This window comes from Paramisgurnus dabryanus, chromosome 12, assembly GCF_030506205.2.
Source record: "Paramisgurnus dabryanus chromosome 12, PD_genome_1.1, whole genome shotgun sequence".
NCBI lineage: Eukaryota > Metazoa > Chordata > Actinopteri > Cypriniformes > Cobitidae > Paramisgurnus > Paramisgurnus dabryanus.
Window position 1 is genome coordinate 19,261,813 of NC_133348.1, and position 21,152 is coordinate 19,282,964.

Genomic DNA, 21,152 nt, shown 5'->3' on the forward strand with positions numbered 1-21,152 from the left:
AAGGCTGAGACTAAGATGTTCCCAATAATAAGACACAGATTAGGTTTCATGTAAAGTTAAATTAGTTTTGCACGTATAATCAGATCTCAGATGAACTGATTTTTATAATGTCTCAATTACAGGTATGGGATCAATGCCAAATCTTTCTGCAATGTCGGGAATGCCTATACTAACACCTGTGACAGCTTGCCCGGCAGTTATGCCTTTGGTTCCTGTGCCCACCGTGGTGCCAGGACCACTGCCTCTCCCCAGCTCTCTCAGTGTGCCAGCTCTGCCAAACGGCAATGCAACACTCCTCACTCCAACATCAGGTACCTGTTTTAAGTTTAATAAGTCACAGATTTATAGCAACCATACACCATTTGATATCCAGAAGTCATTGGCCAAATGTGACACAAAATCGACAAAACACTAAGTGGCAGTGTTCCAGAAAAGGTTTTGATTACTCCAGGACTACTCCTTAGTTATATAAGGACATTTAAGTAGTTTAAAATGGGACATCTGACTTTTTCGGATCTTATTATAATTATTCTGCCCCTTAATCTGCACTATCCAACCACATCACTGCCATTTAGTGCAGAGATCAGCTCATTTGCATTTAAAATGACACACCCAAAAACACATTTTTGCTCATATATACGAATGGGGATATTTAATATGCTATAATAAATTGTGTATATATATATATATATATATATATATATTAGAGCTGGGCATAGATTAATCTAGATTAATCTCATACAAAATAAAAGTAATTTTTTGCATAATATATGAGTTTGTGCTGTGTATAATAATTATTTATATATAAATACACACACATTCATGTATGTATTTAAGAAACATTTACATGTGTATATATATTATTTATATTATTAATATTTTTATGTATTAAATAAAAAATGATATATAAATAAAACATTTCTTAAATGTAAATATATGTAGCGATTCAGCGGGAGGAGGGGAATAAAGTTATTTGAAACACTATAAACCTCCGACTGTAATACTACGGGGATTCCCAAGGGAATCTTAGATTTTAGCTCAAAAGGGAATATTATGTATAACTAACTGTAATTAATTATACAAGTTTATCAGGTTTTACCTGGCGTAGCAGAATTAATAATAACAATTAATTAATATGTTCGTCCACCGAAGACATATAATCGTATATTAACGTCTAAGAAATGTTAATTTCATGGCCTTTAAAATTAACCTTCTTACTGATATACAGTGCTACTCGCAGCGTGTAGCTGGATCAAAAGGCAGAAATAGTGACTTTAATTTCGTGAGCATTGAACACAGAAACAATTCAATTGTGAAAATGCAAAACCGGTTTATTAACTACAAAACGAAGTACACACAACGACTAACTAAACATACACATATACAATAACATAAAACATAGATGAGAAAGAAAAGACTGAAAAGCTAGAGAGAGAGTAAAAGATCGGCAAAAACACTATTGCTTAACATCTGCACAAACCATCGGAAAATCTCTAAGGATCGCCTTAATTTTCATAAGGGGTAAAGCTTAAACATCAGCGAGTAGAACAAGGTTAATACTTGCATTTGGCTCTTTATGATGTAGTACGACGTGTCTGGTGCGCGCGGGTGCGAGCAGAGAGAGAGAGAGAGAGAGAGAGATAATCCAGGTGTGCTCGTAAGTCCGTTTGGTTGTTCCGTATGGCGGAGTGTTCCGCGTAAATTGTCCGACCTCGAAGTGCAAAGTGCAAGCCAGGAAATTACTGTCGCGAAGAGTAGGACAGGGCTCAGAGAAAAGATGATGAATCCGAGGGACTCTGGGTGAGTCTCAGCGAGTTTCCAAACTGCGCTGGCGAATTGAGCGATTGAGCGCTGAGCGCTGAGCAACTGAGCAACTGAGCTTGGACGATAGGCCGTTTTGACCTTTCACGCGCCCAGCCCATTTTAGGTGAAATGACCAATGTGCGAAGTGTTCGATCGCGCGGGAAACAAGCCTTTGTTCTTTCAGACATCACATTTGCGTAAATGCCAAATGATAAAAGTTTGTTTCCATAACTCTTCAAATCGATATTAAATGACATTGATGCGGCTTATGGTAATATGATACATAGAAATGATTAGGAAATAAAGAGTGGATTAATTTGATACTAGACAAGACATGGGTTTAAGATCACGTTGAATAATAATTTCATACCTAAGATATGAACCATGCTACAGTGAACAAAATCTAACTAAAGTGTTAACACACAGTTACATCACACATACACGATCATGCAGTAAAGGGATATAAAATATATATACATTTAAACAGCTCATTGTGATCTTTAAATGTGGTTTCATCACAGACATATAGTCTGTGCCCCCTGCTGTGTCTCTGGCGGTCGTCATTCCATCGGCTCTGATGGAACTCCTTTGAACCTCCTTTTACGACGGCATTTGTTTTAATTGTCGCCCACTTTACAGCCTTGATAGGTGATAGAGGAGACAGAGTTATCTAATTATCACAATTTTAGTGCTGTTGAAATCCAGATGCCAAATGGCCCCAATCTGACTCCGAGCCATTTGCTACATATATGTATGTGCATGGGCGTCGGAACCATTATACGTGGGTGGGACAGGACCCACCCACTTTTTAAGACCAATGATAATGGACCCACCCACTTTTTCTCTAATTTAGCGCATTTGTCTGTTCACTAATCAAAGCGCCGTTAGTCCAAATCCATTCCACTAGAGCAGGGATCCCAAACCTTTGCTTTTTTTACACCGCGGACCCGTTTCAGCTTTTAAACATAATTCGTGGGGGTGAGTGGACGCTGAGTTGCTGTTCGAACATAGTGCTGAAAAACCTCCTTTGCCAAATGTTTTAAACAGAAGTAAATGTCAAACAACCATGCATTAGGAAAATTAATAACTGCTTTATTTATAGTATATTTTCTATAGACGTGTAAAACCATATTATAGCGGATTGTTTTACTTTCATTGTTTCACGAGTTTGCCTGCCCATTTAGTCTTAATAATTAACGGTAAACGAACTTAGCTTGGTGTTCTTAAAGGCAGCTCAAACCTTAGGTCGGACTCGAGCCCCAAGTTCAAGACACAGAAGAAAAAAAGAGGAGATGATGAGGAGAGATGCCAGAAGAATTGCGTCTGTCGCGGAGGCACAGAGACTCCCGTTTTGCTTTTAATGTGATTTAACACAGCACTAAATGTGGTTCCTTTCAAACGTTAAAAGTGTAGGCTACTCGTTAAAATATTATTACTGCTGTAAAATAGTTTATTTTGATTATGGTCCCACGATCGCTGGATAATTTTCAAGTTTTTTTTACAGAAGCCTGCAATTACTTTTCATTTGCGACATAAACGTCCTCACGTATTGTTATTATTTGCGAGGTACATTTGCAGAATTCATAAAGTCATACCTCTGTTTAATCGATTGTGTTTTAGAAGTACACATGCTCAAACTCTTATGACAGCATTGTTTCCTGACGGATACCATAAAATAAAGTGATCTCATTTCCAGAATCTCACATTTATATTTCTCTAAGAGAGAGAAAGAGAAATTGGGTATAACAAATAAAAAAGGTATACAAAAGTTGTATCAGTTTACCTTCATTCGTTTTTCTTACCTTTTATTTCCTCAAAATAAAAAATAAACATTGTAGCCTACTGTCAGCAGAGTAGAGAAAAAAAATGACACAGAGAAAGATAAATGAAACATGACATCTGTCGTTATTTGCAAAATATTTAAAGGGCTATTACCAGATTTTCGACCGTAATAGGCTACTGTCTTTAATTTAATAAACGCAAATGTTCAGGCTAATTAAAAGAAAACATGAAAATGTCATCTATTGCAGTAAATGTATTTTTCGGGGGGGGGGGGGGGGGGTGGGGGGGGGTTATGTGGGGACCCACCCACTTTTCATTTGCTTCCGACGCCCATGTGTATGTGTGTGTGTTTATATATGCATAATATTTTACACACAGCACAAACTCATATATGATGCAAATATATATTATTTTATGCATATATATATATATATATATATATATATATATATATATATATATATATATATATATATATATATATATATATATATATATATATATATATATATATATATATATATATATATATATATATATATATATATATATATTCTGAGTATAAATAAATAAAACAATTCTAGTTTTTAAACTTGAACTACACCTAATTGATCACTCTCTCAATCTTTTTACTTACCAGCATTCCCAGTTTCTAGCAGTTTGAGTAAATCTCACTCACTCTTGGACCTTGCAGGATCTAGCAGGTGGGAACTATATTGTACATTGACCTTCAACAATAACGCCCATATTTGTATTGGATTTCCACATAATGCTGTATGTATTTGAGGGTGTGATGGCATTGTTGCTGAAAAACAGTGATATCCGTTTTGTAGATTAAAATCAGGAAACACGATGGACTTGAAAGTTTGTAGTATATAAGTGTGCATTTGCTGACAGTGTGCCTGAGTAGCACAGCTGTCTCCCAGTATCTTAATAAGATCTTGTTAGGATTCCTGCGAGAGCCATCTAACCTCTGCTGGTGGTACAGAAGCTTGTAGTAAACCCATTAACACCTGCTTAGTGTCTGTTTAAAACTGAATTTGTGTTTTGGGCTGAGCAATATGTTGAATTTTTGTAGAAATTTTCATAACGAGTTTGCAGGCAATATAAAATGCAATGGTTACTTCAGCCCTCATGTTGTTTGAAACCCTTTATGATTTTCTTTTAAAGAAAAAAATAAATGATTGACATTATGCATAAGATCTTTATTTTATTTGAAAGAAAGTCAAAGGTTTGCAACAACAAGAGGGTGAGTAAATGATGACAGAATTTGTGTTTTGGGAGCATGAAAAATATCACTGAGGTTTTAAATGTGATTTTTACTGAATTATGTTCCCGTAGCTCAGCTGGTAGCGTTTTGCATTTTGACACAGAGGTCATAGGTTCGATTCCCAGGGTACACACATACTGTACTAATAAAATACATACCTTGAATGGACTGTACTGCAAGTAGCTTGGATAAAAGCAGCTGCCAGATGTGTGAGGATTCACCTATTCAATTATTAATAGGATGATGTTACAGCAGAATCGCACAGCACAGTAGGATAAGCTGATGTTGGCTGGCCCAGGACCAGATTGTTTTCAAGATTGGTTATTGGTTCAAGACAGGATTAGTTGTTTTTTATAAGTGTTAATGAGCCGCTAGTGAACAGAGCTCATTTAAAAAGCATTTGGCATGCAAATGCATTATTTGTATTTAGGAATTACCCGGAGACATGCTGATTTGGACAGAATAGGGTTTATACTGTATTTAGCCAAGTATATGTTTATAGATGGAAAGCTTCTATAGTGTTTGTACAAATAATTTACTTTGTGCTGCTGTCTAATTATACTGTATGCATACAATAAAGTTAAACAAGCAGTAAACAGGGTTCCCACGGGTTCTTGAAATCCTTGAAAGTTTGTGAATCTGGGGGGGGGGGGTGTTCAAGGCCCTGGGAAGTCTTTGAAAAATACATACATAGATACAGGTCATCGAAAGTGCTTGAATCTATTTTATGCAAGAAGTTTTTTGGAAAAAAATCCATATTAGGCACACATGCTAAACTATTTGCTTTAAATGCTTATATCTTCTGTTTGCGAATGTTGATTCATACCAAAATGCTTTTTTTCATAGTTGTGTTTGACACATGAAAACGTCTCGGGTTACGTATGTAACTGTTGTTCCCTGAGATGGGAACGAGACGCTGCGTCTCCTTTGCCACACTTCCTGCGTCCCTGTAACGCCGTCTTTGGCAATATTTCAGATAGCGATATACTTCCTGGCTCCCATGTCACCCTATCTTTGTCGTTAAGCCTCACCATTGGTTGAATTTGATATACACATTCAGATGCACTTACCCTATGAAGCGTCCACAAAGTGTCACCACAGGACGCATTGCGAGTTCCCTCGAAAGGGAACTGTAACAATGTATCTCGAAAGGTAACACGATGTTACCTTGTTCTCACTTAAAATGTGTCCCCACATTTAGTCCTTCAATTTGAGGGTATTGGACCTGGAAAGTCATTGAAAGGTCCTTGAATTTGTTAACTAAGGTGTGGGAACCCTGAGTACATATAAAGTATTTACTCTGAGGGGAAACAGTTATGAAAACCTTTTAATATTACTAATAATAGATAAGTATATCCTTAAATTTCACTGGTCTTTACAGTTCTAACTCCTCTTCCACCACCTCCCTCGCGAGTAACTCTCCCAAAATGGGCTCATCTGATTGGGCAGTGCCTCAGTCGTCCCGTCTAAAGTACCGCCAGCAGTTCAACAGCCTGGACAAACTGATGAGCGGATACCTGTCTGGTGAGTGGTTACGTGTTAATGTACAGTAAATGTAAAGAAGAGGGAATGTATGTTTACATGACAATGTGTACACATATTTGTTATGTGTATGTGTATTAACTCTTTAAGTGTGTGTGTTTTGAAGGTCCTCAGGTCAGAAATGCCCTCACAGCATCAAACCTCACACAAACACAGCTTGCCACCATATGGTGAGTGCACAAAACACTGTACAGTTTCTTACAATGTGGGGTGGATGAAAAAATTATATGCAAATATGTTGAAGAACGCCAATTAATTATACATTACTAGCATAGTATTTACAGTGCAACTAAATGCGTTTAAAAATTATGTTAGCAATGCAAGGTTCATTGGTTTGATCACAGGAAATGCACGAACTGATAAAAATGTATAACCTGAATGCACTGTAGGTATGTATATTTAAACTTGATAGTATTAATTGCACTTGTCTTTTTGGACACTTTCGAATGTGCTGTTTAACTGACAACTAGATACTTGGTATCTGTGATTCATCTATTACGCATTTGAATTGCATCCAGGTTAATCAAAAATGTGTTTGTGCATGTATATTTCAATCTGCAGGAATCTTGCAGATGTAGATCGTGATGGGCAATTAAGAGCAGATGAATTTATTTTGGCAATGCACCTGGTTGATATGGCCAAGACCGGTCGTCCTTTACCTCTGACTTTACCTCCAGACCTTATGCCCCCGTCATTCAGGTAGGACACACAGATCCATCTTTGCTACAATAACCTGGAGGTGGTATCTTTTTATAAAGTTTTTAATTTTGTGAGCCTGTTTTAGAACAGGGAAGTCATGTGACCTCCTGAACGGACCCATTCCTCTGATCAACACTGAGGTGATTGAGCCAGAACATCAACAGAAAAACAAAAACAATGGTATTTACATACATAATGCACATACTGTACATATGTCATCTAGTCTGCGAAAACCCAGATAAATTTATTTTCATGTCTTACTATTTTCTATATAAAATCATTCTATATAATGAAAAGGAGCTTTTGTGAAATAAAACAAAGATATTTTTAATATTGACTAAGGCCTAAAGTAAAATCAGTGATTGAAATCAAACTTTGATGCTCATGATCTCATTATATTAGATTATAAAACTTTAGATTGTATTTTAAAGCATTACATATTTTTTTGGCTGACTGATGCAATTACTGTAGTATTTACAGTACAGTACAGACATATCTATAAAGACTAAAGTGGCCAATATATATAATAGCTGTGTAATACAATGCAATTGTACTATACTATACACACAATTTTGTATAATGTGTTCTGGACCTTTAGGCATCTCTCTCTTTCTCTCTCTCTCTTTTAGTGGCATTTGAGGATAAGCTGAAGGAAAATTTTCAGAAAGGAAACGCTGAGCTGGAGAAACGACGTCTGGCTCTACAGGAGGAACAGAAGAGAGAAGAGGAGAGAAGGAGAGAAGAGGAGAGGAGACGACAGAGGGAGAGAGAGGACAGAGAGCAGAAGGAGAGAGAGGCACGGGATACTGAACTGCGGAGACAAAGGGAGGAGGAGAGGAGGAGAGAAAGGGAGAGAGAGATAGAGCGACAGAGAGAAGAAGAAAGGCTGAAAGAGCTAGAGCGTCGGGAGGCAAGTGGAACATACAAACAAGCACCGCAGTAGTATACAATAGTAAAAATATATAAAAGTATAATATGTTATAAAGAATAATATGTGACCCAGTCTGTGAAAACACACCTCAATTCATTTTTGTGATTTACTGTTTTCTACATAACCTTGATATTTTAAATATTGACTGAGTAAGGTAATGTCAAACATTGAAATCAATGACTGAGATCAAACTTTGATGCTCCTAATCTTAGAATTAGGTAATGAGACTTCACTTCAGCCTGTATTTCACAGACAGGGTAACATATCATAGAGTTAGGTGAATAAAAATGATACATTCATTAAGGGTGAGTCCCTGGGAAAATAATGGTAACATTATATATATCCATGTCATATATCCCTCTCTCTTTATTTAGGAAGCGGAGCATCAGCGACAGATGGAATGGGAGAGAAGTAAACGAGTGGAGCTTCAGACACAGAGAGAAAAAGAGCAGAGTGACATACAGAGACTGAAAGAGAGGAAGAGACGTCTGGAGATGGAGTTGGAGTCCGTGGTCAGATTTCCTTCATTTTTTGTTTTTTTCTAAACAAAAAACAAACAAACATTTTAATACAGAGAAGATTAAATAAAATCAGCAACAATCTCAACAGACACAGAATTAATATAAATTAAATACATACATTAAAGCACCGGTTGCTGTAATTTTGAACATTCTCAAAATATTTGTACATAATCCACATTTATTCTTACAATTCCCTTGCCTCTGCTTTAATCAAGGTACTGTCTTGCATAGTGGGGCTAATAACTCTCTTTCTTCCCTCACAAATTACCAGTACAAATTACTCCGTCTGGTCATTGGGTGGAATATATTACAAAAATGACTTTGAACTCTTTGCCTTTCAGGGCAACACGCATAAGCAGATCTCCAATCGACTCCGGGATGCCAAGAGTAAGAGAAAGGTCCAGAAGGCCGAGCTAGATCTGATTAATCAGAAGAGAGATAGCCGTACACTGGATATTAACTCTCTACAGTTACAATTTGAGGTAAAATGTTATTTTTGTTAAGTTATTTATTACATATAATGCTCCAATTGCTCTTTCCAGACATAAAATGTGAATGGTAACCTTGTCATATGTCTTCAGGAGACTTACTGTGCAGTCACACCAGATGCGAATGAAGTGAATAAATTGCACTATTTGCGTGTAGTTGAATGCTTGAACATTTTGGGTTAACTCGCTTCATTCGCAGGTAAAATTGCGTCAATTTGCGATTTTTAGCTAGGTTGTAGTCTCAATATGTATATAGACAGTTTCAGCAGTAACAACATAAACACGCAGCTTTTGTGGTCATCACGTAACTTCCGGTAAACTCTGCGAAGAATAAGTAACAACAAAATCCTTTAAAATTAATTTATTAATATAACAAGCAAAATAAACAAGTTAAGGGGCGGTTCACATATCGGGTCTTTTGCGCGCTCATAACGAAGATGTGTTGTACAACTGCGGTTGTCCACACACAGCGACAATGATTTTGTCCTCCATTGTTGTTTCGTATTTCTGCCTCAGCTCGCTATGTTAAAATCACGTCACTACTAGAACAAGTTCTTAATTAGTTAATGTAGCACAAATATCCACCAAAATTCAAATTTTTCTACTTACGGCATCCGCGCAAATTACACGCTACGCGCGTCAAACGCTCAACATGCTAAATTTGTGCCATGTCATTCGAGCGAATTGCGCCACGATGTCTCTCTCTCGCTTAATGCTTCATTCACATCTGGTGTGAACACACCATTAGACCATTTACTTTCATTGCATGGTCACCATTTACTCTGGTTGCATGAAAAAGACAGTAGGAATGTCAAAAAGATGACTAATAGGGTGAACTACTACTTTACCAGCAACAATAGAAGATTCAGCTTCCTTTGTGAAATGTATCATTGTACATGAATGTGTTTTTGCAGGATATTCAGAAGCAGTTGAATCGATTCAGTCCTGAGAAGCAAAGGCTGACAGACAGACTGCTTGACCTCGCTCAGAACTCAAGTGAGCACTCACTAAAGCCATCAATCAATATAAGTGTGGATGACTAAATCCATACGTGTCCATTTAATTTCTCTTAAACTCAAGGCTGGAGTTTTTTTAACCTCCACATACGTGGACATCACATTTTTTTGTGTTTGCACCATAATCCTTAATTCTGTGTTAGCTGGAACCTGTTGAACACAAACATGGACAATTACACTGCTTGATGTTCCAAAAAAAAATGTTTGGTTATTATATTGATTGGTTCTTTCTAACCCCAAAATAGCTGGATGAAATCTGAAAAAAGACAAACCAAAGCTTGGGTCTTAGGAGTTTAAAGGGCACCTTTTATGCAAAATCCACTTTTACAAGGTGTTTGGAGATAAATGTGTATTGGCAGTGTGTGAACACAACCACCCGAGAAAGAACAACAAACCCTACCTACTCCTTGTTTTTAATTCCCATTAAACCAAAGCAATCACATTAGACATGCCGTTAAGATTCTCTTGTTAATGTCACATCACACTGATAACACCCCACCCACAGCTACTGACTGACTGAAAGTGGCGGTGGAGGGTAGGAAACACAGCCCCGCCCCTCCCCCTGCTTGCAGAAGAGTGTCTGATACCAGGCACTGTTGCGCTTTTCAACCACATGGGGGAGCTGTAAGTCATTTTTACATGGAAACTACATAGTGTTGCTTTAAATGTACAAAAATAAAAGCACTGCGTTTTTGTTCCAACCCAAATAGGGCATTTTGGACATGTTGTATAATAAATGATATGTGGGGTATTTTGAGCTGTAACTTCACAGACACATTCTGGGCACACCTAAGACTTATATTACAACTTGTAAAAATGGGCATAATAGGTGCCCTTTAATAAAAGCTGTTTCTCTCTGTTCTTTTCTTTTTCTCTATCATTTTCCCTTTTAGGTCCTTTGATAAACGATATGAAACAGAGCTTGTGTGAGAAAGATCTAAGCTGTCGGAAGCTTAAGGAGCAGTTGGATGCTTTGGAAAGAGAGACCACCGCTAAACTCTCTCAGATGGAGCAGTACAACAGAGAAATTAAGGTCGGATTTACCAGCTTCTCTTGCATTCCCAGTATACACTTACTGAAAACAGTAAATGTGTCATTTGGGTGTGAACTTGTTCCAATTGAAGGTATTTTAAACCTCAATGTCCCTGTGAAAGAATCTCTAGTTCACTGTTCTAGATGTTCCTGTGATTAAAACCTACAGCTCAACTCTCAGCCCTGAGGACAGGAGTGCTGTTCATAACACACTAACATTCACACTAATAGTCACACTAATAAAGACACGAAGACACAACACACAAACACTATAACTAACACAATTAATGCACTTCACCAGTTCACCGAATTTGATAACTCAGCATTAATTATTGTTAAGTGTTCTTCTAGGGGCGGTTTCCCAGAGAGGGATTAGTCCTAGACTAAAATAAATGTAAGAGGTGTCCAAACTGAAAACAACTTGCACTGACATATCTTAAAATACATCAGTACCCTTTAGTTTGCCTCAAAATTCACACAAGTAATGTTTTTAATAAGGCATGTTTGTTAACACTAGTTAAATTTCCTAATTAAACTAATATCTAGTCCTGGTTTAAGCTAATCCCTGTCTGGGAAACTACCCCTTAATGTTTCCCTCTCCAGGTTTACTTAAGCTTTCTTTCTTTCTTTCTTTCTTTCTTTCTTTCTTTCTTTCTTTCTTTCTTTCTTTCTTTCTTTCTGTCTTTCTTTCTGTCTTTCTTTTTTTTCGTTTGTCCTTCTTTGCTTCTTTCCTTCATGTCTCATGAATTTTCTTTCCTCTACTCTCTCTCTCTCTCTCCCCTCTTTTATTCTCTTTATCTCTCTGCACTGCCTGCCTTTATAGTTTGTAGAAATGGATGACTGTGTGCTTCAGGGACTTCTATCTTTGCTGGGCTGCTTAACCAATCTCTTCCTTCTAATAAAGGTTGACCTCTCTTTGTCTTTCTATCATCTCACAGCTTCCCGTTTTTTAGTCATTTACTCTTCACCTTCTAAGTTATCCTCTACCATACAGTTATCCCATGTACACATAAACTATCTTAAATTAATCTCATACAATAACATTTCCATCACTTCATTATGGCGTCATTCAGCAAACTCGGGATTTCTACTTACTGCCTGATAACAACATCAAAAATTTAACAAAATAGGCATTTTGTTTACATTTGTTGGAAAATATTCATATTCATATTTGTGACCCTGGACCACAAACCATTAGTCATAAGTTGCATTTGTGTATTTGTAAAATAGCCAAAAATACATGGAATAGGTCAAAATTATCAATATTTAATATTTCAAAAATCATTAGGATATTAAAGGGACACTCATTTTCCAGCTCCCCTTGAGTTTAAAAACTGATTTTTACCTTTTTGGAATCCATTCAGCTGATATCCGGGTCTTGCCATCGGCCTAGAAAATCACAATTTTTAATTTTCCGTCAGTCTTGGTACACAATGTAACTACAGAAGAGTCCAGTTTTAAAGGGGCTGAATGTAAGTTATAACTTAAAAAAATCTTTAAGATAGAGTTTTCATTTTTATATTTATGAGGCAACCATAATGTAATAGAAAGAATGACACCTTGAGTGTCCTCCACGGTTGTCTCTATCAGCCTGTAGGCTCTTTTCTGTGTGGAGAAGTCGGGTCCGAATTGGCGCGAAATTCAAAATGTGACGTCATGCGCGTGCTCGTCTACCTGGGCGTTCCATATAGACGCATACGGCAGTCATTAGTAAACAGCGGCAATCACTAGAATGTTTCAAATGGACTCTGTAGACGGAAAGAAGCGACCAACTTCCAGCACAATCCAGACACTCACGGAAACTCCTCGTTATTTAAAAAAAAATCCTTATCTAGTGCGGCCAAAATAGTGCGTGACCGGCGTCGGGGAAAAGACAAGAGTAAACATCGGATTGACATTTGATTCTTGGAGCTCCGGTCAGCGCTGGGTATGAAAACAGACCTTGAGCAGGTTTCCTTTTTACTGCAAAGGTAAGACATAGTTACAGGGCATCTGTAATATATTATGTTATTGTTTTTGTGGTGTAATGCTAACGATAGCATTTATTTTGTGGTGTAATGCTAACGATAGCATGTAGCACAGGACCGTTTCAAAAGGTACTTTCTTATATGAATTATCTTTATTCAGAGCACGAGTGCATTAAGATTGTGAGTGTCGGGAGTGTGTTTTACAGTGTTGTGTTACAAAACTTTTAGAAGTAGACTTCTGTCGAAAATATAAAGTAGCACTGCAACATTTTGCTAAAATATGGTCTGTCAAACAATAACCTTACAGTACTGTAACTTTTCTTACATTTGTAAACATGCTGGTGAATCTCAATGAGCTGTCTGTGGTTGCTACGGCAACTCTGGTTGTTGTGGTCGTACTCGTACGAGTGTGCCCACCGAGAACGAGCATGAGACTGGCTGCAGTTTCTATAACGGCCACTGGTGTCAGTAACGGTTAGAAATTTCTCAACTTACGGAGAGCACCTTTAAATAGGAAAAATATCGAAACTCTTTGGTCATTTTTTAGCGTGATGCTACATGGTCTAATCAGATTCTATGAATTATGCTAAGCTATGCTAAAAGTGCTACCCCCAGACCCAGAGATCAGCTGAATGGATTACAAAACAGTAAAACCCAATTGTTTAACTCCAGGGGAGCTGGAAAATTATCTTATTTAAAAAAAGTGGAGTATCCCTTTATGTAAAGATCATGATCCATGAAGATATTTTGTAAATGTACTACCGTAAATAAATATAAAAATGTATTTATAAGCAGTAATTTGTGTTGTAAGGACTTTATTTGAACAACTTGTAAGGCGATTTTCTCAATATTTAGATTTTTTTGCACTGTTAAATTCCAGGTTTTCAAATAGTTGTATCTTAGCAATGGAAAGCTTATTTATTCAGATGATGTATAAATCTCAATTTCAAAAAATGGTCCCTTATGATTGGTTTTGTGGTCCAGGGTCACATTTGGGCAGTCAGTAGACCTCACCATATTGCTGTATCAAATATTTAATACACCATTTGGAACTCACCATTGCCAACAAATTATGTTGTGAACATAGCAAATGTTGAGGGAGTGTGTGGGTAACCTTGCAGGAGCTGAGACAGAGGAAGAGCCAGCAGCAGGACGTTCTAGAGCAGCTGAGGAGAGTCAGATCTGAGAAACTTCAAGAGCTACAAAGACACAGGAAAGAGCAAGAGGAGAGGAAGAGGAAAAAAGAAGAAGAGGAGAAAAAAAGGAAAGAGGAAGAGGAGAAGAAGAGAAAAGAAAGAGAAGAAGAAATGAAAAGGATGAAAGAGGAGGAGGAGACGAAGAGGAAAAAGGAAGAGGAGGAGACAAAGAGAAGAAAAGAGGAGGAGGCTGCCAGGTAATTTACATATTAATTCATCAACTATCTGATGTTTGTTGTTTTTAAATAAAGCTAAGAGTCATATTGTTTAATATACATTCTTTTATTTGTTAAAGCATTATATGCATAACCTCATGCTTTCTATGAGTCATATAAATATACTGTATGTCCCAGTGCATGCTGGTAAGAGGGCACATTTTGTAGGCCTACCTATTTGGTTAAAAATGCATTAGTCCGAATCATCTGTTTCTCATTTGATTAAAAAATGAAAAACAATCCCTAGAAAAGCTGCTTTAAATGTTTATTGTTTTTTTAGCATTATAGTGTGATGCCACACTTGTAGATACGTTTTGTCATGTGCACATTAGACAGGCAAAGCTGGAGCAGGAGCGTTTGGAGGAGGAAGCAGAGCGTCAGAGGAAACTTGCCCATGAGCGAGAGGCTAAACTCAGGGAAGAGCAACAGCGGCAGGCCCAGGCCAGACTTCAGGAGGCCCAGGAGCAGGCACGAGAGAGAGAGGAGAAGAGGAGAGCAGAGGAGAGAGAAAGGGAGGAGAAAGAAAAGAATGAACTACGGCAACATACTCGGGCCTCTGTGTTACACAATAGCAAAGAGGTCAAAAGTAAGCATACTAAAGTATACATGTATTTGCTCTGCCTAAGCGTAAACATTGGTTTGTATTAATCTGCTTTTCATTTTATTCATTGCAATGAGTGTGATTACTCTGAGGGCTTCATCATTCACTTTAATTACTTCCTATTAATTATGTGAGTCACTATAACAGACTGAACAGAGAATGAACAGAAGGTAAAAGAGTACTGAAGATGTTAAAGCAATTTAATACTTAAATAATTTCCTCATAAACACAACACTCCTGTGCCTACACTGAAAAAATTTAGATAACTTTATATATATTTTTAAAGTACATTAGGTTTAATTGAAAATCGTGGTTTCCATCCGTATTTTCAGTTTGGCCTAAATCAAATTACACTCACCTTAAACAAAATTAAAAGAAATGTAAAGAATTTTTTTATAAAGTTCTAAACGTAGGTTCGGGAGGAGCCTAAACATTCAGTTTCGTCAATCACCTTTTATAAGCGAGTAGTCTCCACCGGTGACTATTCATCTGGCATCCCTCCTCCTCCCTAATCTCCTTCATTTGCTCTTTCCCCCCTCCAAGGACAGCAAGCCAAGTTCGTTTTACCATTATTCATCATTAGATTGAATGTGCAGGCGTACTAGTGAATACTTCAATTAAAAAATCTATTTAGTTTAGTTGAAACAACTTTATTATGGCATGTGTCAGATCAACTAAAAATTTTAATGATGAGAATAAATCATGGACAGTCAATTAAATAAATCCATTCCGGGCTACGTTAATGATTTATGTTAAGCTAACATTGCTGAAGATTTTAAGTTCCCAGCATGCTTTGCATGAGACTGGAGGAGAGTAAGGCATTTTAATCAAGATGAGAATAGGAGGTGATTTATTTAGGTTTAGGATTCTGTTGTGTAGGAATTTTTAAAAGATTATTTTTAACATTTGTAGTTTTAAAAAGGTCATATGATGTTGCTAAAAGAGTATTATTAGTTGAAATGCAATGTGTTTGTGTGGTTTAAGTAAAAAAAAAAACATTATTTTCCACATACTATACAGTACACTATTGTTTCTCCTCTATGCCCCACCTTACTGGAACGCATTGTTTTTAAAGTCGCCATGAAACGGAAGTAGCAATTATCTTGTTTCCCCCGTTGTGATCAGAGTGAAATGACTTCTGAAATGAAATAAGACTTGGACTTGAATTCGTCCATCGAGGATTGTTTGGATCGTTTGAAGTTGGGTCATGTTGCTAAACACTGCAATCTTTTTCTGGGACCCTGTCATACGATATGACCGGAAGTAAAGAGATATCGTTTCGAGGAGGGTAGGAGAATTGCATTTTTGATTAAAGATGCGGCCACATGAATTTTTTTTAAATGATACACACAGAAAAGTATTTTTTTTAAATACAACAAATATTCCAAAACAAATGACAGTTTTTAATTTCAATTTCATTTTGACTTTTAAAAAAGCTCATTGCTCTAAAAAGCGTGGTGTGCTCTGAATGGCCAGCAATTTAGTGCATTGTGATTGGCTGAATACCTCAAGCGTGTGACGCAAATGTTACGCCTCTTTTGAGCGCTATGCTAATGGTCTAATCCGATTCAATGGATTATGCTAAGCTATGCTAAAAGTGGTACCACCAGACCCAGAGATCCGCTGAATGGATTCCAAAACTGTAAAATCAAATATTTAACTCTCAGGGAGCTGGAAAATGAGCATGTTTTCAAAAAAAGTGGAGTGTCCCTTAACCCCCCCCCCCCCCCCTTTGTTCATATGTCTGGATGTGGAATATGTATAAAGGTTAAATATGTGTGGTAGTAAATGTTGCTTATCAATAAAATAAAAAAATCTGAATACTAAAGCTGCTACAAATAAAAATTTATTATCAAAGTTGCTGCAGTACAAATAAATTTGAATTGAAAATATTTCTTCTCAGGTTTATACATCCATCATTACTTTAAGCATAGCCAATTATTCGCTATACATATAAATATATCAATTGAAATATATTTTAGGTAGCATTAGGCGGTTTCATCAGACACACGTGTGCTGACAGGATATACGTCTGGATCCGAACATTACTTCCGTTTTTTTTTATGGTCTGACTAGTTACTAAACTGATCTTTTAAACAAATTCCTCGTCGAAAATAACACATGTTTTGGTTTCCTATGTAATCTGCATGTTATTTTTTTTGCTTGTAATATAAATAAACTACGTTTAAATTACTTTGTTGTTTTTTATTCTTAGCGGAGTTTACCGGAAGTTACATTCGGACCACGACAGCCGCTTGTTTATGTTGTTACTGCTGAAACCGTCTATAGTCGTATGTACTATAATCAGGGGCGCCGTAAGGGGGGGGGAAGTTAGGACGATTCTAAGGGCCCATGAACTTTTGAGGGCCCCAGCCAAGGACTGTGCCGCACACGCAACCCCCTTAAGCTGAGCCCTCTTAGCTCCGCCCCGTCTTTACTCTGTGTTTTAGCGCCGTCTTCAATCCACGGTCTCACAGTGCAGAGTGAACTTCACAAGAGAGCAAGGTGTGTGTATTTACTGCTATTTCCTATGATATCTGCATATGTGCACTTCCTTACTATAAATGCAGTTTACACAATGTGACGCTGGATCAATACAATGTAGTTTTCTTTCCACTGTAAAGTCTTCGCTCTGTTCACCCCAGTTTAAAAAAACACAAGGTGATTTACGTTATGATTCTAACGCGAAGTCAGCCCTTATAAGCTGTTTAAATTAACGTAGCCCGTATAAGCTAATTAACATAAACTAGAAATGCGATCGGTTACACACTGTTTTGTTTTGTAACGCAATATGCCAAGGAAGGATTTTTATGCAGTCGTAAATCGAGTTGGTTGTGATAAAACTGAAATGCAACTAAGGCTAAACTAGTCAAATTATGTATATTAATGCTTATCAACTTGCAACAGGGTTAAGAAATCAATGGAAATCTATGTCGTAATCTGCTATAGTTGTCATTAATTTCATTTTAGAGCCCAGTTGATTAAAAAACAGTCTGAAGAATCATTTAATAAACAGTATAGCTGTTTTCTTAAAGAGTAACTTAACCCTAAACCAACTTTTTTTAGTTAATGATTTTATTAGTGCTGTTCATTGATTTTAGTAAGTTTTTTGACATTTGGATATAAAGTGTTTCAATACTACATATGGTGTAAAAACGTCTGAGTGCTGCCCCCTTCAGGTTGAACGGTGGCTACTGCAGTTGAATTTTCCTATTGAATGTTGGGTCCAAAAAATGCCTCGTGATGTAAGCAGGTTCAAGCTCACCACGCCGCTTTGGTCAAGCATTGTTGACCCAGTCTTATTTCAGGCAGAATGTACATAGAAAAGATGCATTGTTGTTGTTCGCCATTTTTAAATGTTACAATGTCGTGTGTGTAACAGCTCAAGTATACAGTATGTCACTAAGACTGTCTCTGAAAATCAGACTAAAGCCTCAAATCTTATTGTGAGATAAAAAGCATCACAGTTTAATTTCAAGCATTAATTTCACTATGATTTAATAGCTGACATGACATTACTCAGTCAACATTAAAGATATCAAGTTTATATTTTCACAAATGTTCATTACATTATATAGGATGATTTTATGTGGAAAACAGTAAATTACAAAGAAATACTTCAGCTGGGTTTTCACAGGCATGGTCACATTTATATTTAATCTTTAAGAATGTTGCATTTTCTCTGAATAATTGATTTAATGTACTGTATTTTTCAATTAAATTTGCATTGCACAATAAATTATCTTAGCTGCAGACATTTTAGGTATCTATAAATACTGATAACTGTGGTCAAAACAATAGCTAAATAAATAGTTCTGTATTATTAAATTACAGACAAAGATTTTGAATAGCTACAGTAGGTTGGATTGTATGTTTGGTATGAAATGGGTATGGGGGGGCCTGAGCCCCTATTTTTTCATAGGGCCCAAAATTGCTAGCGGCGCCCCTGACTATAATGCAATATCTGACCTGCATCTTTTAACATCCATTTTTTTAGTTAAGTTAGAAATATAATTTGATGCTACTGATCCAGTTGAACTTCATTGGGTTAAGAAAATGTAAATGTAATGGTTGAGATAGATCCACAAAAGTACAATTGCAGGTTGCCATGCGTTACATTGTGTTATAAATAACTGCTATTGTGTGTGGAATGAAAGGTATGAAAGGATTGGCCAGACAACAATTGCACTCTTTACTTGTTATTAATGACCTGTAGCCATTTAATATAATAAAAAATATAAAGATTTTATTAAAAGGTTTAAAGTATGCTTGCTTGACAGACTATGATGTCTTATAGCATTGATACCTGTGCTATATGATTTTAAAATGATTTGATATGTGTGCATTTTGTAGGTTTACCAGTGATTAAAACTGAAGATACGTGTACTACCCCCACCACCTATAGAGCCCTTTATCCATTCAAAGCACGTAACACTGAAGAGCTCTCACTGGATGCAGACTGTTTGATTGAGGTACTGTATGTGTAGCTGTTCCTCTAGTTAATCTGATCAAGGTCATACGTTAGATTTTTTATATTAAGACTGCATTGCGTGTCTACCAACTTTCACCAAACACATAATATGATGGTTTCGTTCGGATCCATAGGTAGATGAAGCAACAGTTCGGGAGACCGGCTGGCTGTACGGGAGTTACCGTGGTAACCGCGGGTGGTTTCCAGAGAGTTATGCTGAGAGATGCTGTACAGACAGTTGGACTGAACAAACAGCAACTGTTATGCAATCCACAGCGCCCCCTGCTAACTACCCTGGGTAATACACATTTAATACAAACTGCCTGCGTTATGTTAAGAATAAACACTAGCTTTTATTAAATATTGTGCAGGTTATTATTACTAAGAATATTGCACACTGCCTACTTTTTTAGTATATGAAGCAGAGCATAGTTTGCAGTGCCAAAGACAAGTAAGCTACATTGTCTCATGACCTCATAACATAATAATGTTGGTGTGCTTAATTCGTCATCATAGAAATAAATGTTTACATTTTATCAACTTTATTCATTTAGCAGAAGATTCCACCCTAAAGAGGTTTTAAATGTAGGTTTGGGAGGACCCTAAACATTCTGTCCTGTCAATTATCATTACTTTCCCAGTGACAATTTTTCACCATCCCTTATCCTTCCCATATTCTTTATCTCTGCTCTTTTCCTCCTCCGTGCAGTTCGGAGCTTGGGCTGAGCATCATCACATTGCAATTGGATTGTGGGATTTTATATCTGGCACATAAGCTATATATACTGCACATTTGGGCAGTACTCATATGAACTGCAGAATGTTTTTGTGACATTCACATTATTTATTGCAAAATGGGGTGATGCAGTATGTGTCAGTGTATCTGAGAGAAGTGTCAGAGGTGTTTCATCTATCATTTCTGTTTGGTCAAAGTGTTTCATGTGTCACTCCTTTTCTGTGCTTAAATGTGACAGACGTCTAAAAAGAGTCTAAGATTTCAGCGAAAAACAGTCAGTATGTGTGATTTATGGACTGTTATTGAGGTGTTTTGTTTATGTCAGGCTTTACAGACAAGCATGCTTTTGTTTCAGGGTTGTGTTAGTACCTTGCATTTTATTGTTTTACTGTTTGGTATTGTTTTGAACAATAACCAAATGATTTAAACCCATTATTTCTCAGAATTCCCCGAGTAGATGTGGAAGGACCAACACCAACACACACACCAGCGTCTACAAACACACAACACTCACAGGTTGGCATTAATGAAAAAACACACACATCTCTCACATACCGATACATGCATAAGTCATATATATAATTTTTATTGATTGGAGAGTTATCATCAATGCCGTTGGGTTTAAATGTGTGTACATTTCTTTGTTTATGTGTGTTTGTGTTGCTGTAGGCTGTTGCTCTGTGCGAATGGTGTGCTAAGACTGACAGTCACCTGGGCTTCTCGAAAGATGACATCATCACGGTTTTAGAAAAGCAGGAGAGCTGGTGGTACGGAGAATTAAATGAGAACCGGGGCTGGTTCCCAAGCTCATTTGTCTCCATGGTTACCACCAATCACACACAGACTGAGTAAGGATGAAGATGCCTCCCACTTCACCACACA

The 21,152-nt window shown here is 37.0% G+C and overlaps 1 protein-coding gene across 2 annotated transcripts in view; it reads left to right on the forward strand.

Annotated features, from left to right (window-relative positions):
• itsn2a (intersectin 2a) overlaps positions 1–21,152 on the forward strand; it is a 68,313-nt gene that overhangs the window by 32,054 nt on the left and 15,107 nt on the right. The window contains exons 6-23 of one of the 2 annotated variants that reach the window (XM_065257071.1): positions 123–311; positions 4,226–4,289; positions 6,237–6,379; positions 6,504–6,567; positions 6,959–7,096; positions 7,182–7,276; positions 7,726–8,010; positions 8,406–8,539; positions 8,890–9,030; positions 9,951–10,032; positions 10,946–11,085; positions 11,908–11,988; positions 14,173–14,444; positions 14,795–15,048; positions 19,417–19,535; positions 19,669–19,832; positions 20,714–20,786; positions 20,940–21,118. In XM_065257071.1, the coding sequence (XP_065113143.1) occupies positions 123–311; positions 4,226–4,289; positions 6,237–6,379; positions 6,504–6,567; positions 6,959–7,096; positions 7,182–7,276; positions 7,726–8,010; positions 8,406–8,539; positions 8,890–9,030; positions 9,951–10,032; positions 10,946–11,085; positions 11,908–11,988; positions 14,173–14,444; positions 14,795–15,048; positions 19,417–19,535; positions 19,669–19,832; positions 20,714–20,786; positions 20,940–21,118 (2,617 nt within the window). The remainder of the gene's footprint in view (positions 1–122; positions 312–4,225; positions 4,290–6,236; positions 6,380–6,503; positions 6,568–6,958; positions 7,097–7,181; positions 7,277–7,725; positions 8,011–8,405; positions 8,540–8,889; positions 9,031–9,950; positions 10,033–10,945; positions 11,086–11,907; positions 11,989–14,172; positions 14,445–14,794; positions 15,049–19,416; positions 19,536–19,668; positions 19,833–20,713; positions 20,787–20,939; positions 21,119–21,152) is intronic. The other variant, XM_065257072.1, reaches the window with a different exon arrangement.